Consider the following 16,927-nt stretch of genomic DNA (forward strand, 5'->3'; position numbering starts at 1 on the left):
GAGGAGCAGTTAAATTTGAGCGAGAGAGAGGAGAAAACTTGGATCTAGACTCAGGAGGTTCCTGTCTCTCACAGGGCTGGGGCACCTCAGTGCCTCTGGAAGGGTGACTGGGAAAGATGAGGGGAGCAGAGGGACATATGGATCTGAGGGAGTGGTGGTGTGGGGAGCTGGGATTTTGGCATGGTGTCTTTTAAGGGTGTCAGCAAATTCCTCATCCTAGAGGGGAGGGAGGAGAGCTGGACATGGGGAGCCCTGTGTGTTGCAGTGTGGCTCCTGCTGGTGCCCTGCCCTATTGCCACCTCCAGGCTCTCCCACTGCCCTGAGCTATTAACTATGTGGGAGAATCAGTGCTGTGGTATCTGCCATCTCCTTCAGCCCAGCTACTGCTCAGTTTGTCATTTCTCCTGCATCCCCACCCTGATCCAAGCACAGACCCAGAAATTCTCCAAGGAGTCAAATCCTTAGCTGGGACTGCTGGCCCAAACCCCAGGCAGTGGGGATATACATGGGAACAATTCCTGGTGTCCTTCCCTCTCCCCACCTGCCACACGACCCACAAGCTGCACAGTTACCAGAGAGATGGAGCAGATCCTGTCCCTTTTCCTTACCCTGTTTGTGGGCTAAGCTGCTCCTTGCAGTGCTTCTCCCTGCCCGGCTCCCAGCTTGGCTTTCCCTAAGCACTGGGGTCATGCACAGAGTATTAACATGCTTAGCCTTCACCCACCACAGGGTTAAGCTGTATTTCCAGCCCCATCTGAGTGGGAACAACCAAAAGCAGGCAAATAAAGGAAGAGATGCAACTTTTGCAAAATGAAAAACACCTTTATTTTTAAACTCTTTCTTTAAAAATGTATTTGTAAAAGTTTACAGCATAAAAATAATATCTCATGGCTATAAATGTGACATAGTACAAATCCTACAAATACAACTGTAAACCTAGAAAAATGTTAACTCTTTGGTACCTTAGTCTGAACTCTGTTTTTTCCTTTGCCCTCATGTAGATTTTGACAGAGAGCATGGAGACAGGTGCTGCTTCTGCTGTTCAGAAAGGCTGCAGAGGAACAGCATGATGCCAGCAAGCCAGCACAGCAGGATGGGGAGAGGGCACACTTTGGGCAAGATTTGCAGTTCTGGTGCAATCAATCCATGAAGGAGGAAAGAATAGGAAAGATGGGACACTGCAGACCTCCCAGCACAAACTGGCTTCCCTGCCTCCTCCCACCCCAAGCAAGAGCAATCTCTCCAGAGTGCTGTTGAAGCAGCTCCCCTGCCTTTGCCAAAGCTGACTGGATCCATCTGGGCATTTCCCAGAGACCTTGGGTCTCTGGTTGAAACATGGGAACTACACTGGGAGCCCAGAAATCCATGTGCTGGCCCATGAAGTCTTATTATTAGCAATATCTGGCCTGCTTTGGGCAAGTCCTGCAGATGACAAGGTGCCTCCCCTGTTACAGTCAGCACTGGCCATTCAGCCTTTGGGCAGGGCTGGGATTTGGGCAGGAGGGACCTTTGTGCCCCAGAGCTGCCCAGTGCTCAGGGAGGACCTGCAGCTGCCCTGGCTGCTCTCTGCCTGGGCAAACACCTGAGGCAAAGGATGCCAAAAGGTTGCTGAGGGCCACCAAAGGGCAACCTTTGTGTTCTCCAGGTGGGAGCACAGCCAGGCTGCATCCCAGCTCCCTGGTCATCCTGGGACCTGAGCTAGGCACTAAGCCCAACCAAGGCTCTTCCTGGCACCCAAAAATTGGAATAGGAGGTTTGCCTCCTTAGCACTCTGTGAAATCCCCTTCTACACATCTGTCAGCTTTGCACAGATCTTGAGCTTCTCCAAAGGCAAACCCTAACTGCCCAGCACCCTTTATTTGTGGTGTTGTCTCTCTCCCAGCCCAGAGCCCTGACTGGGAAGAAAGACAAGAGCTGCTTCTCCCTTCTGGCTGACTTCCCCTGGCTGCACATCTGCACTGCACTTCTGCCCCCCATCCCCGTGGCACCCTGTCCCAGTCCCCTTGGCAGTGAACAGAGACAATTTAGTTACAAGTAAAGTCCGCTGTGCTCTAGATTTCTTAACACAACACAAACAAACACTAAACGTGACACTCGCGCTTAAAAAATAACACTCTCAAACCGAGAAGGACAAAAGGATTAAAAACCTGTGCACACATCAGTCTGAGAAACACCTTAAATGTGGAAAGAGACACCAGAGTGCTGCATTAGTTTCTGGGATACATGTATGAAATAGTGACTGGCAGTAGGATTATGCATATACTGGTTCTGATAACAATGTAACGGCTGTAGAGTAAAATATAATCTACAAATAAAAATATATTGCACTAGAGATGGGCCCAAGCTGTGGCATGTGTTCCTTCATGGCGGGGCTCAGTTTGGGTCCACCTCTAAACACAAAAACACACTCAAACAAAAATACTGATCATGAAAACAGAAGACCTGGAGGGACCAGTTTCCTTCAGAGTCCCACCGGAGAAATTATGGCCGTAAAACTGATGGGCCCAGAACAGCCAAACATTTCTCCTGGCTCTCACCTGCCAGGCTGTGCAGGGACTGGAATGCTGGCAGCAGAGAGTGAGGGAGTGTGGGGCTGAATCTGTAATTCCCAGCTCTGCCAAGCCCTCTTTTTGAGGGATGCTTAGCAAAACATGTTGGCTTTGCCCGGCTGCCAGCTTGTCCCTGGCTGAGAAGGTCTGGTCACTGCAACTTGCTAAAGGTGCTGTGAAAGGTTGAGTAAGGACAGGAAAATACCACAAAGTGCAAGACTCAGCCCTTGAAATCACAGGGACAAGGGCAAGTGTTTGGTCATATACTTCTGGAGGGGAGAATGGTACCATTTTGCAAGGAGTCTGGCGTACCTACTTTAAGAAGGAAGAGGGAGGTGGGGTTAGCATCCCATCAGCAGCCAGAACAGGTTTTGATGCAGAGAATAATTGCAGTAAATCTACTAAATGGGACAAAATGCAATAGGCATCCAAATGTAGCTAATGCCCAGCCAATAGGACAGGACACTTGAGCTCCCCCAGTATGGAGAAGATCTCCCCTTTCAGGATTGTGGAAACTATTTGATAGTGGGAAATTAGTAATTTAATTAGCAATTAAATCTGTACAAGATGAAGTTTAGAACTGGATTTTAAAAGTAAACAAGCAAATGACCAAATGGAAAGTGAGAAGGTGTTAACTGATGGGGAAATCTTTGGGCTGGATGGAGGTAGTAAAAGTAGTTCTCTCAGATTGCTCTTGTTGCTGGAATTATCTAATATTTTTATTAGTCAGTCCAGCCCAAAAATAACAGTTTGTTAATGAAATATGCTGATGACCCAATGTCTGGAACAGCAGGGAGTATCTTGGTAGAAATGTTGGAAGTGTAGAAAGACGTAGGTGCCTGGATTGGTCAGAGGATGACTCCACACTGTCCGTATGTTGTGGCTGGGAAAAGGCCAATATTATCCAAAGCTACACCAGGCAAGACCAGCACAGACCAGAACTATTAATGCCCTGTGTGAGGTCTAGATTTGACCTCAGCTGGAGTACTGGTCACCCTTGATAGAGAAGGATGAATTGAAAATGGAGCTGGTGCAGACAAGGGCTATAAGGATGATCTGGTGTGCCATACTAAGGGCTCAAGTCGCAGTGACACAGATCCTACCAAGCACCTTACATGTTAGAAAAATCAAGCGGTCTGACCCAAAGCATCTCATAAATTACTGCTTCTCTGCAGTGAGAATCATTTAATGAACTGTGGCAATAGAAGATGGCTCCTTCATTACAAGCAGGAGGAACAGAGGATGGAAAAACAGTTGTCATTCACAGTGTGTTTCCTATGGATGGTGGGGAATCTGACCACATAGGCTGAAAATACACTCTGCTGGCTGCCAATAAAAGTGCTATTTCTTATGTTCACATTTTACCAAGGACATCAGCCCACAAAACACCTTCTCCTCCTTTAGCTGCATAAATGGCAGCACTGGAATGGTAGAAAATTTAAAACAGAAGCTGTTTTGCTGGGGATTTCTGGCAGAAGTTTCATATTCGGAAAAAATAATAAACTCTCAGTGGCTCTGAGGTGGTGGAAGCCAAGCAAGATGCTGACTGAATTTCTGATTCTGTAAACCTGCCTGTGCAGTTCCTGCAGGATGCACAGAGAGATGTGCGTGAGTAGGGCGATGAAGAGGTTAATGGGAGTGGGGGACATGCAGTGAACAGAGCTCTGTGTGAAGTGAAACTCCTTTCAGAGAAAAACCTGCTGTCTTCTGTGGTGTCAGACTGTGATTTTGGGGGTCCAGCTTCCATCTTGGCAGAGGTGGGGCTCACAACTGATTTCAAAAGCCTGGTGTTCCTCCTGCTTTGAGCCTGCCTGTTCAAGTGCTAGCTGAGAGCACAAGAAGCCCCAAGCCTGCTTGTGGGAAGTGGGGAAGAAGGTGAGAAGCAGGAGGAAGGTCTTGGCCCTTTTAGTGTTCAAAACACTTTCCAAGAGAGAGGAAGCCTCCCCAATTCCTCTTGCCCTGCTGGATTCCCTGTGATACTTCACAGCCCTGGCAGGCAGCAAGTGGCTCTGCCTGACCCCAGAAAGTGGCAAGACATGAGATACAGCTCAGCTGTGACCAAGGAGCTTCCCAGCCTCTCTCCCTCCCTTCCTTTGGAGATACTGGGTTGGTGTTCTGGCATCCTTATTTCTGCCCATAATCCTGCTGTGACTCAGGAGGGAACAGTGAACCCTCCCATCCTGAGAAAGGGTGTTTGAGTGAACAGTTTATCAAAGGTGAGCCTTTGCTTCCCAAAGATAAGGCACAAGGATTCTGCAGCTGGCACGGTTATATGATTTCCCAGCAGGTGAGCTGGGTGTAGTGGCAGTAGATGAATGAATAACCATATTGCTTCCTTATACTGGCCCTGGCTAGTGGATTAATATATTTGTTCCCTTTAAATCTTCAATGGATAATAATTAGCTTAGTGTCCACACAAACAACACGAAAACAGCGACTGCCCTCTTTGCTTCTATAACCAAGTCATTATGAGAGCATTTGGAGCTCCTGGCATGCCCCTGGGGCTCCTGGTGCCATGCTGGGCACAAAAGGATGTGACAGTCTCTAGGTGGGTGCAGAGCTGTGCCCCAGAGCTGTGGATACCTGTAGTGTTAGTGATGCTCTATCCACCATAGAAGAGCTGTCAAGAGAGGAAAATGGTAATTCCGTACCTCCCAGACACTGGCTGGTCTCTTCAGGACTTGACTGTGCTTGGAGAAGAATCCAACATACTCCTGACCTCCAGCAGCTGAAGGTTGGTGTTGCAGGTTCTCTACACCCCAGCAATGGGCTCCAGGTGGATTATCCATCCCAGTGGCATTTCACAGAACCATGGTGTGGCTGGTGCTGAGACCATCAGAGAAGTGCTGGTGCAGAGGAGATGAAACTCCTTGCCATGGAGGAGGAAGAGGCTGGAGTATCATCTTAGCAATGCAAAAAGTGGCATCTCATGGAGATCCAACCCATGTCTTCCACTTGGAAAGATGTTGGTCAGTGAGATGTCTCCCTCCTGCAGTGGTGTGATCACTGAGGAGGATGTGGCAGTGATCTAGAGGGTTTCTGGCACTCTTTATAAAGAGCCACCACTTTGTAAGGGGGAAGGGGATGGCAATGGGGAAAAGTCTTCAATTCCCCACCCAGCACTGGGAGACAGGAGGGAAGGAGGAATGCTGGGACAGGAGGGGATGTCCTGATGTACAAGCACAAGCATGTATCTCTGTGACATCTGGGTCAGCCCCTCAGCTGGCCTCTCCACAAGGAGATGCAAAGTCAGCCCAGCTCTGACTACAGAAAACTCTCCTCCACCTCTTGCTGTCCAGTGGTTGGCTCCTGGCAGCCTGTCTGTGGGTCGGATTCCTGCTCCTCGTCCTGCCGCAGGCCCAGAGGGCTGTCACAGGATATTGTAGATGATGTGTTGGCCTCGTTCAGCACAGAGCTGAAGGGAGACAAGAGGGAGAGAGAAATGAGTGTCTTGTCCCGAGTCTCCTGCTAGGAGAGGATTCCCAGCAACTGAGAAGCATGTTGAGCTCCCAACAGCCCCACTCTATCTGAGCAGCTTCCCACATGGAAATAGACCATACCAGCTGGGTCTATTCAGCCCTCAAACCCAACACACAGCTGGTTTTGTTCTGCAGAACATGGTTCCCTGTGTGCTTTCCTCCCCATGAGTGGGGTCACTTGTCCTCAGCTGTGCTGGCTGATGCACAGGGATGTCACATTGTGCCCTGTCTTAGCTCATGTCCCAGCTCCTCTGGTTCATCTCCACCCCTGTGGGCTCATGCAGGTCCCAGCAGCTCAGATGAGGTGACACTGCCCTTCCTTCTGTCCCAGTATATCCACCCTTAGTCTATGCCTCAGCAGTACATCCCCATTTTCTCTTGAAGTCCCTGTTTCAGATTTGGATAGCTGGGGGAAAGAACAGCACTCAGAAGCAATGTTTTTACCTGGCCCGGCTGATGGAGGCCTCCTGAGGGAGGTCACAGCTTGCCTCAGGTTTGGGGTCAGGAAGAGGGATGATATAATCATTCTCGCCCCCGTTCTGGTGCACAGCTGTGTAGAGGATGCTGCTGGTGGGGGAGCTGGCAGCAAGCCGGGCGTTGTTCAGCACAGGAATTGTGGGTCTTGTGCGGACAACAGCGGGGTGGTCACTCTTCATGAACTCTTCATCCACCTGCTGGTACCTCTGCTCTCACAGGGCAGGTTACCAAAGAAAGGGGAAGGTCTGGTGAGTGGGGAGAATGCACTTGGGTTGTGTTTGCTTTCCCTGCCTGCCAGGGCTTTCCTAGAGGGGCTGTGTACTTCTGGCTGGGTTCAGCTGCCCTTATTCCAACAAAGACAGGCCATGAACCTTTCCTAAGGGAGACATCAGTGGCACAACCTAACAGCTCCAAAATACCACACAGTTGGAGGTAGGATTTTGATCTCCTGCCCGTTCTGATTTTCGCAGTTGCTGAGTTATCAGCTGACTGTCTGGCAATGCCATTTGTCTCAGCAATGTCCCCAGGATGCCCAGACCACCTTCATTGGCTGCTCCAACTAATGCAGCCTTGGGCACAGTAAAATCCTCTCGCACTGCAGCCAATACTCATCTAAACCATCCTCTCAAACCCTGACTGAGGGCCCTCACCAAGGCACTGAGCCTCTTCTGTCCCACCAGCACAGGGTCCTTTGGACATACCTTTCTGTAGCAATCCACCAGGAGGTTTCCCATAAGCACCACCAGCTGTGAGAAGGATGGCCTGATCTCAAACTTCTCCTCCCAGCACTTCTGCATGATGTTGTAGCTGCCAAGAGGGAAGGGAGAGCACTGAGTTAGCAGATGAGGAAAACAAAGGCAGAAATGCTTCTGTAGTTTGTGTAGAGCACATCCAGGGCAAACACATGTGGATATAACTTACATTTCATCAGAGGCATGGGTGGGTTTGGACATCCGATAGCCACGTTTGATGGCATTGTAGAACTGTTCATTCATAGGCAGCTCAGGGTATGGAGTCCCTCCTGGGAGTAAAGGGAGACCAGGAATCAGGCTGCTGGACTGCCTGCCACCCTCAAGCCAACATGCATTTCACACCAAGGTTTTCTCTTTTCTTTACCTTTCCTGATTCATTTCACTTCCAAATGCAATGTCAGCATGGTAAAGAAGGAAACAGGGAATGAGGTGCTACTCTGACTGGTAAGGTTGAGACTTGGGGATTAGAAATGCATTTTTATGGTTTCTGAAGGGATCCTGCTAACATGTTATCAGAACTACAGACACCACCATGATCTCCAGAGCACTTACCTAGAGTGAATATCTCCCAAAGAAGAATCCCAAAAGACCACACATCACTCAGGGTGGTGTAGAGGTTGTTGAAGATGCTCTCTGGAGCCATCCACTTGAGGGGCAAGAAGGTCTAAGAGAGAATAAAAAATGAAACAAGGAAAGAGTCAGCTGTACTCACAGCACCTGTTTCAATAGGTAAGAGCCTCACACCCAAGTTAGAAGCAAAGAAGACCCTTCAGAGCTGCCTGTGAGTGCAACACATTTGTTGACATCTGCTGTCAGTCAGTTCTGGGAGGGACTTGTTCCCTTTTTCTTTGTGCAGAATAAACCCAGCAGGCAGGAGGAAAGAATAGATGTGCTACATCCATTTTCATCACAGCCTGCCATGATGAATGCACACATGTCACAGTGTGTTCTCTGATCCCTCGCTCTTGAGGAGGCCACTGACTTGCACAATATGACCAAAGACTCCCAGACAAAGTCCAGGCCTATCTGACTTTGGGAACCTGAAACCAGGCTGTAAAGGGCAAAAGGATGACCAGAAAAGGGCCAAAGGACACATCCAGATTTTTTCTGTTTTTATGCAGAGTAATACACAAAAGGAAACCTCACTTGACCAGCTTGTATGCAGCACTGGCTGTGCTGCTCCTGGAATTCGCTTGCACAATGAATACCAAAATAATCGCCAGGAAGGATTGCAAAGGGGCTCAGTTTCATTTCCCATTTTGGACAGGAAAGCAGCTATGTCAAGACTGAATTGAAAACTCCAGCCCCTCTGCAGGAGGGTCCCCCTGGCCAAACTGATTGCTTGTCTGACAGCACATGGGAGAAAGCATGAGAGAAGGTAAGTAGTTAATAGATTAGATAGAGACTAATGTTTAAAGCACCTGGCTCCTTTCTCAGCTCCCCCAGCCTCAGTTTCTCTGGGAATTACATGGCCTGCTTTGCTTGGGGTTGCAGATTTCCAAATGCCTCAAGGCTGGAGTGGACAGATTGATGTTGAAGTCACAGGGAAATGCTCTCTGGAAAAGCTCAATTACAGCTCTATCCTCTCCTGCCTCGAAAGATTGGAGAATCTCTCTGGAAGTAGCTGTTTGCAAGATGACACTTCCTCTTAACCTGTGGTCTGGTGGTTATAGCAGAATCCTGTGAACCTCTTCCCAGAGTGGTCAGTGAGTCACTACAGTCCTGCCAAGCTGCCTAACCTTGCCCTCCTCATGCCTACAACTCAGGACCACACTCAGTGCTGGCAGGGAAGGGATGCAGCACTGCTGCCAGTGATGGGGACAGTTTACAGGGGACAATCTTTAGTTTTGCTGCTGTTCAGGCTCTTCTCTAAAGAGCCAGGAGATGTGAGCATGCGATTCTGCTACTCCACAGTGTGCAGAGCAAATGAAGTGAGGGATGGTTGGCTGTTGATCCAATCTCCTGGGAGTCCTGCCATGTCACCACCTCTGGGCACAATGATGAACATGTGGTTCACAGGGGGACAATTTGGGGGTGCCAGGCCCAGAGCCCTGGGAAGAAGGGGCATTCACGGCTCCTGGTACTCACGCTGCCTTTGGAGATGTAGTTGGAATCCCTCATGATGTCCCTCGCCAGGCCAAAGTCACAAATCTTCACCAGCTTCCCCTCACAGATGAGGACATTCCTGGCAGCCAGGTCACGGTGCACACACTGTAGGGGGAAGATAGAGCACTGTCACTGCCAGGGGTCTCCAGACAGCCCGAGGATGCAGCCCAGCTCCAGCACTAGCACATTTCTGGTGCTGCAGGGACAGGAGTCACCTCACATCATTTCAAGTCTCCTTCACCTCTAGGGATAATCATGGCTCAACCACATGAGAGCTACCACAGTTTTGCTGTTTGCAGCAACAGCCAAATGGATCTGGCAGGGGGAATCTGAACAACCCAGCAGAGAGGGGATTGCCAGGGCCTGACCTAGTGAGGGGGCTTGGTGGGCTGGCAAGGAGGGAGTGTCTCCATCTCTGTTTGGACAATGCAACCCAGCAGTCTGCAGACATGAGAGTTACACCAGCCTGTCTTGTGCCTCCTAGTCTGCCAGCATGTTGAATGTTTTCCGTATGAATAGTCCCGACATTTGCTGCAGGAGCACTGACCATGCATTTTTTAGGGATCAGGCTGTCTGGCTGGAGGCAGAGAGCCAGGAATTTCTCTCTGCATTGATGCCATTGATGCCTTCTGTTAGCTCTGCCATGTGTGATGCTTCACACAATCCAGCTATATTACTGCCTGCCCTGGGCTAAGATAGACCGTAGGAAATCTCAGAGCATAGTCCTCCATGGTGGTTTAATTTCCACTAAACAACAATTTGGACAAGTCCCGGGGCACTCAGAGCATGTGGTGCAACAAGGGTGTCTAGGCAGAGTAGTTACTCTGCAGCAGAGTGCCTTGTGCTTTAGCTCCCTGTACAGTTTGCTCATCCCAGTAAATAGGGATGATATAATGCCACAGCTGTGGCAGGCTCAGGGGGAGCACAGAGTCAGGGAATTTGAGGTCTGCAACTCAGTGTGAGCCAGGGTTAGCTGTCACATGCAAATAAAGTCATGCTGATCTCCAGGACTGTGTTTCCAAAGGGAAGTGGTCAGCAGCTCTTCAATTGCACGGCCACTTCTCCCACGAGGAGTTTGGCACGGACAGAGGAACAGTGGGAGGAAGCTGACCACAGGACATGGCAGAGAACTCTCTGTTGGCCTCCACTGCAGGCACCACAGACCAGCCAGCATACATACATTTTTGGAAGCCAGGAACTCCATCCCATTGGCCACCTGGAAGCTGAAGCCCACCAAGTCCATGTAGCTGAGGAGTGGAGACTCATTTATCAGTGTCATGCGGTCTGTCCTTTCAGGAGCTGGAGGGCAAGCAGAGATGGGTGTTGGTGTTACACAGCATGCTGGTGGGCCTCCCACCAGTGGAAGGACACACTGGGGAATGCTCTGCCTCCAGCAACAAAGGGGCAGAGCTGGGGCCTCTCATTGTGGGGACATCTGCCACCACTGCTGGATGAGTCCCAAAAGTGACCTTTGCAAGCAAAGGCATCCAGTACCCAAAGCACAAGCAGCTCTCCCTCCCACTGTGGCCAAGCTGTTACCTGAGGGGGAATAGCTGTCCAGCTCATAGGGGGTGCCATAGTTAGAGGACTCGATGTCAGCGTACTTGACTTCACCCTTCATGTCAGACATGGGCACATAGTCCAGGGAGTCATCCTTGCTCATGTCCATGTAGCCCCCATCGCTCTCCACGGACATGGAGAGGTGACTGTGGGGGAAAGCAAAGAGGCCGTTCTCATCCAGAGAAGAGGAGAAGACATGAGGGCTGGGGGCAATGATTTGTGAGTCTGAAATTCCTGAACCCTCAGCCTCAGCACTGAAATGTTCCACAAAGCTGGGAAAGAAGCCCTGCATCGTGGATGCAGAGATGTGCAAATGGTTTAGTGCTTAGGAATGTCTCAGCTGCCTTCAGGCAGAAAGGGCAGTGGACAGCTGTAACACTGCTTTGTTTTACTGTTGTTCTGGTGTGTTGGAAGGAAATGCTGCTTTCTAACTTCCCAGGGGACCATTCTTTGTGCTGCTGTGCCTGCATCCCTTACAGCTGGCAACCAGATGAAGGACCATTTCCCTTCCCTTGTAGCACCTCTTGTGCAACTGCCCTCCTTCCAGCACTTCTCCCTTAGGCTCAATAGCAATGCAACCTGCCCTGAAAATGCAGAGCTGAGGTTTCCACTCGTTAAGACCTGCTGGAAAACCCTGTGTCTCTATACTCAGTGCGTAGCTATGGTTAGGCTGATAGAGTTAATGATGCCAGGGAATACTCCCAACTGGCCTGGAGCAGCTGGCATGTGTGCTAGCAAACTCAGACTCCAGGACACACAGTTTGCCTCTGCTAACTCCCTGCTGTCAGGAGGTTTATTTCACTGTGCTGGAGAAATGTAGAATCCTTCCTGGCAGTACCAGCCTCCCTCATCGACATGGCTAAGATGGGGCAGGCCCCAGGGAGGAGGAGAGGGCTGCTTTGCAGGTACCTGTGCACATGGTCCTCCTTGGGGGTGTTCCCATAGAGCTCTGCCTCTCGCCGTGCCTTCTCCCCGTAGGACTGCAGGAAGGTGTGTTTGTTGCGGTGCAGATAATCCACCAGGTCCCCATAGCGGCAGTACTCGGTGATGATGTAGATGGGTCCTGGTGGGACAGAGCACCCAAGGTCAGCATTACCTTGGCCACCATGGCCATGAATTTCATCCCACAAGGATATTACCAGATTGCAGGGTGTCTAGGCAGGGCCAAAGGGAAAAGTCACCTTTCTGGTACTGAGCATTTTTTGGCATTTGAAACTTGTGTTTGTGGAGGGAGGTGGGGGTTAACAGACACATGCCTTGCCAATTTCAATCAGGCTGGGAGAAAGGTGTTCAGAGCCCCACCAGGCTTTCTTAGGGGAAGGGTGAATAATTTTGAATGAGGAAACGGGAATTATTCTGAGTTGTCCTCCTAAGCACAGCCCAGGGAAGCAGGGAGAGGAGACAGGGTGCTCAGGGCTCATCGACCTCCTTTGGTGCAGGCCCCCAGCAAGTTGACAATGTTCAGGTGAGGTCCCAAGTGGCTCATGATCTTCAGCTCGGACATGAGGGCTTGCTTCTCACTGCTCCGGGCTGTGGCTGTTGGGGAGAGCCGGTGTGAGTGGCAGAGCAAGGAGAAGAGAGCATGGCACTGAGTAGTCTTTTGGGTTTTGTCTGGGGAAAGGGAGAGAACTCACACTTGAGCATTTTGACTGCCACTTTCATGGTGGACTGAGAATGGCTCAGGCCATGGGCTGTTGCCTCCACCACACGACCGAAGGCACCGGAGCCAAGAGTGCGTCCTGAAAAGAAACACTGCAGAATTGGCAATGTTCTAGAGGAGAGGGGAGGAGAGGGGCCTGGAAAAGACAAGTTGCCTGTCTGAAACCACGACAGCCTTGCTGCAGTCATCCTAGTGGGCATGGACATGGTCATGAGCTATGATATTTGGGGCTGGGGATGGTTTCCAGAAGGAGGAATAGCCAGAAATAACACAGTGCTTAATGCCAAAGGGGGCAGCTGGCCTCCCACCACGGTCCCAGATGATCCCCCTATTCCAGGACCGTATCGTATCTCTAGGGATCTCTGTGTCTATTCTGGGTTGGTCTCTTTTGGAGATCCCAACCCAAAACTTATCCCCACACAGTCATGACATCAGGGATCCATAAGCAAGATCTGCAGAGGCTTTACCTAACACCAACTTGTCCCTGGGCACCTCCCAGGTGGAGTCATAAGGGAGCTGCATGGGATCCACATAGATGTACTCGTGCCCATCAGAGCTGACTGACTCAATCACCTTCCAGCGGATTTCGTAACGGGGCTTCTGGAAAAGGGAGCAAAGGGAAAAGAGACATCTGAGAGGCTGAGAGTCAGAGAGGGCATGGGGGATATGTGTGGACTTCATTAGGCAGCCTTTGGTGCCTGCAGCCATTGTCTCATTCCCCATCTACCCCAGAGATACCAGGGGCATGCAGGAACTGATAGAGGCCCATGGCAGGGCTGAGACATCATCTAGCCAGCCTAACCCTGGGGTACCACTGTGTCAGCCTGGGAACACTCTTTTACCTTCTGCCACAGGACGATCAGGATGATCAGGGAGATCACAGTGAGGACCAGCAAGGCCAGGATGACAGAGATGATGACCACCTTGAATGGCAAAGCTACAAAGATAACAGGGACAACAGTCAGACTCCTCCACCCTGCATGACCTGAGTACCCAGGGAAAGGAGGTGAGAGCAGTGCAGAGGGGTCCCCACTTCCTCCCCAGACATTGACCTGAGCTGTCCTCTGGGTAGGGACAGTCTCTTCCTGGGCAGACTTGCAGGGCCAGTCCCCCAGGAATGATTGGGTGATGGGTTGTTACTGCCTGCTGAAGGGTCTGCTGCCTTGGGAGAGGTTTGGCCATGGGAGGGTATAAAGAGGGGCTGTTTTGCTTGGGGGAAAGCTGGCAGCTCTGGGCCTGGGCTTAGACCATCCTGCCTCATATTTGGGATGCTCAGCACGTGGATGTTCAAGTCCGTGGCACCATCTAGTGACCCGTGGGCTAATAACAAGGCACTGGGGACCTGCTCAAGCACTCATGTCTTGCCTCCCTGGAGAGATGACCCTGCCAGTGGTGGGAAGAGCATATCCGTGGCCATTGGACATAAGAACTCCACGCTCCAACTGGAACAATCTTTTCTGTTCAACCCAAAGGAGGCTTCATTTGGGGCAGAATCACCCAGGTTTCCAGGCTGGAGACAGAAAACTCCATCTCCCCACTCCTGGCTCAAAGCTTCCCTCAGCCCTCACCGTGTGGCACCAGAGTGATGTCCTGGGAGTTGGTGCCCAGGAAGTTCTGCACGGTGCACCTGAGGAGCAGGGGCTCGTGCACCCTGTGGAGCTGCAGGGTGCTGTTGACGCGGTACAGCTGCCGCTCCGCGTGGTACGAGGCGTTGGTCTGCACGCCGATCTCAGCCGACTCATTCCCCAGCAGCCGGGTGGGCTGTCCCTTGGTGCTGCACCTAGTCCAGAGAGGGTAAAGGCACCTGAGAGGCAGCAGGGACCATGTGAGCCACCATGGGATGCTCAGGCCTGTGTGCCAGCAGAATACTATTTAAAAATTAGCCTATTATTCTAATAAATAGAAGTCCAGCTGCTCCCGTGGGCTCCATCCCTCCACTCACCATTTGATGTCGCTGCAAGTGGACCAGCTGATCTCTGGCTGGGGCATGCCTTCAGCAGAGCATGTTACAGTCTGCTCCCCACTGCTGGCACTGCTGTTCTCCTTGAGATCCACCACTTTAGCTGGCACTGAAACCAAAAGACAACAATGGGAATTAATCCTCCTTTTTGACTGCAGGATGTAAGGGGAACATGATTCCTCTGAGGAATGTGAGTCTACTGTAACCCTACCACAGCCTAGGAATGAGGTAGGACTCATCACATCAATTGTGTTTTATTTTTGAAAGGTAACAGCAAAAAGAGTAAGATTTGAGGGGGTTATGAAGGAGAGCTGCCCCTATCTAGCTTAATTGGAGAGCACAGGTGAACATAGGGGAAAGTCCTGAACATCAGAGCTGCACAATCATCTCTACATCTACTACCTCAGGCCAAGGTGTTGGTGACTGTGCTGCCTCCCTGCTCCCTTGCTCTGAGGCCAAGTGTAAGATATTTCACGTGAGCATGTTTCTTCTTGAATGCTTTCTTTAACCAAGACCACTCTGGAGCCACGGCCAGAGGAGTAACGGCTTCAGCCTGAGGGTTCTGCAGCAAAGGATGTGCCACCCCTTGAGGATGCTCCCACTCTCCTCAGCCCTGTGTCTACATGCCCATCCTCACCATTTATCTGCAGATGGAAGGAGAGCTCCTGCTCATCATCCTCATTGGAAACCCGAATGGTGTAAAATCCTCCTTCTTCCTGCTTCACCCGCACCAGCACCAGAGCTGTCTGGTACCTGTGGGAGACACAGTCTGAGTGATGGCTGTGGGAAGGTACCTGGGAGCTGATAATGCTTGGAGGCAACCAGCTCCCACCCACATGAGGTGTGCTCAAAATCCACTCACAGAAAACCATTCAACCACCAGCTCTGTCCAACCAGCAATTTAGAGATTGCTTTGTGAATTACCCCCTCCCTACACCCTGGTGAGGAATGATGGGCCCATACCTGGTTTCTGACAGGTTCCTGCTGGTGATGGTGAACTCGCTGCTGCTCTCCATGGTCAGTGTCTTGTTGTTCTTCAGCCACACGATGCTGGGTTGAGGATAGGCCTCCACCTCCACCTGGACAGTGTGGCTCTTGTGGACCTCAGTGTACAGTGTGCTGGGCAGATCAGTGTGGAAGTGCACAAAGCCACGCTCTGAGAGGGGGCAGGAGTGAGAGGGGGATCAGAGAGGGAAACAACCCCTGGCCCTTTGGATAAATGTGGATCTAGAACAAAATTCTCTGAACATCCAGAAGTGGTGGGGCAGCTCTAGATCCATCCCTGAAGCCCTCAGGCTTGTGCCTGAGGGGAGTGTGGAGGCAGAGCCACCCTGGAGCAGAGGAGGTCACAGGGCAGCATGTGGCTGTTATCTTGTGGAGATAATGGAGATGGGGCAGTTTCCCTCAAATTACACAAAAGAAGGTCAAATGCAGATGAGAGACAATATATCTTCACATCACCTCGGCACTACACAGTGCAGAGGAGCTCTTACCCATACCCTCAAGAGTCTCAAAAGGTCATAAAAATCATGAAGGGAGACTTGGGATGTTTTGAAGCCAAGGAGTGAGCAGGGGTGACATGGGGACAAGACATTTGACTTGTTGTCATGGGTACTGAGAGGAGAGGAGAGGAGAGGAGAGGAGAGGAGAGGAGAGGAGAGGAGAGGAGAGGAGAGGAGAGGAGAGAGCTGAAGGCTGTGGGAAAGGAGATGGGGTCACTTGGGGACATCCTGCCTGGATGCCCACGTGGTTTGCCAGCTTTGGGTGTGTGGGCAGCTACGCACCAATCACTTGGACAGTGATGTCCTTCCGGTCTGTTTTCTCATGGTAGCCCTCGGAGACATTGCAGGTGTAGGTCCCACTGTCCTCCAGCTCTGCATTCTGGATGATGAGGATGGAACGGATCTCATGGGTGGATCCAGGCAGGAAGTCAGTCACTGGCTCCACAGCCTTCCCTGCCTGCACAACAGGGACAGGAGACATGGTGTGAAGAGTGAAGAATGTGTTCTGCCATTGGGCTCACAGGGAGGGAGCAGAAAGTTGGAGAGGACCACAGGGGCAGGGAACATGCACCAGTCAGAGGCCACTGAGACAGACAGTCTTAATCCAAGCATAGCCCCATCAAGCCTCCCTGTGTGGCAGCAGCAGCATCCCACAACTTTTGCCATGGGACATCCGTGAATGATTGCCATGGCACATGTGGGTGAAGGCTGGAGCTGCTGCCCAGAGCCTGTGGGTCTGCAGGACTCACTTGCTTGCGTGGATAATCCCAGTGGAAGTTGACCAGCTCGTTGCCGCTCACAGTGCACATCACGGTGATGTTTTCTCCCTGGCGCACCATGGTCTGCACTGCACTGATGGAGACATTCACAGACGACACTGTG

The 16,927-nt window shown here is 51.1% G+C and overlaps 1 protein-coding gene across 1 annotated transcript in view; it reads right to left on the minus strand.

Moving 5' to 3' along the window:
• Window positions 1-801: 801 nt before the first annotated feature.
• The window catches only part of PDGFRB (platelet derived growth factor receptor beta), a 31,661-nt gene continuing 15,535 nt past the window's right edge, over window positions 802-16,927 (minus strand). The window contains exons 5-23 of the mRNA XM_085073707.1: window positions 16,795-16,922; window positions 16,328-16,502; window positions 15,507-15,699; window positions 15,181-15,296; window positions 14,526-14,652; window positions 14,152-14,363; window positions 13,426-13,520; window positions 13,051-13,183; window positions 12,558-12,662; window positions 12,349-12,459; window positions 11,833-11,986; window positions 10,903-11,069; window positions 10,544-10,662; window positions 9,346-9,468; window positions 7,810-7,921; window positions 7,427-7,526; window positions 7,207-7,312; window positions 6,473-6,711; window positions 802-5,964 (exon numbers count right to left, since the gene is read on the minus strand). Of these exons, the coding sequence (XP_084929833.1) occupies window positions 5,814-5,964; window positions 6,473-6,711; window positions 7,207-7,312; window positions 7,427-7,526; window positions 7,810-7,921; window positions 9,346-9,468; window positions 10,544-10,662; window positions 10,903-11,069; window positions 11,833-11,986; window positions 12,349-12,459; window positions 12,558-12,662; window positions 13,051-13,183; window positions 13,426-13,520; window positions 14,152-14,363; window positions 14,526-14,652; window positions 15,181-15,296; window positions 15,507-15,699; window positions 16,328-16,502; window positions 16,795-16,922 (2,666 nt within the window). The 3' untranslated portion in view covers window positions 802-5,813. The remainder of the gene's footprint in view (window positions 5,965-6,472; window positions 6,712-7,206; window positions 7,313-7,426; window positions 7,527-7,809; window positions 7,922-9,345; window positions 9,469-10,543; window positions 10,663-10,902; window positions 11,070-11,832; window positions 11,987-12,348; window positions 12,460-12,557; window positions 12,663-13,050; window positions 13,184-13,425; window positions 13,521-14,151; window positions 14,364-14,525; window positions 14,653-15,180; window positions 15,297-15,506; window positions 15,700-16,327; window positions 16,503-16,794; window positions 16,923-16,927) is intronic.

The sequence above is a fragment of the Lichenostomus cassidix genome, chromosome 13 (genome assembly GCF_008360975.1).
Source record: "Lichenostomus cassidix isolate B80296 chromosome 13, HeHo_3.0, whole genome shotgun sequence".
Taxonomy (NCBI): Eukaryota; Metazoa; Chordata; class Aves; order Passeriformes; family Meliphagidae; genus Lichenostomus; species Lichenostomus cassidix.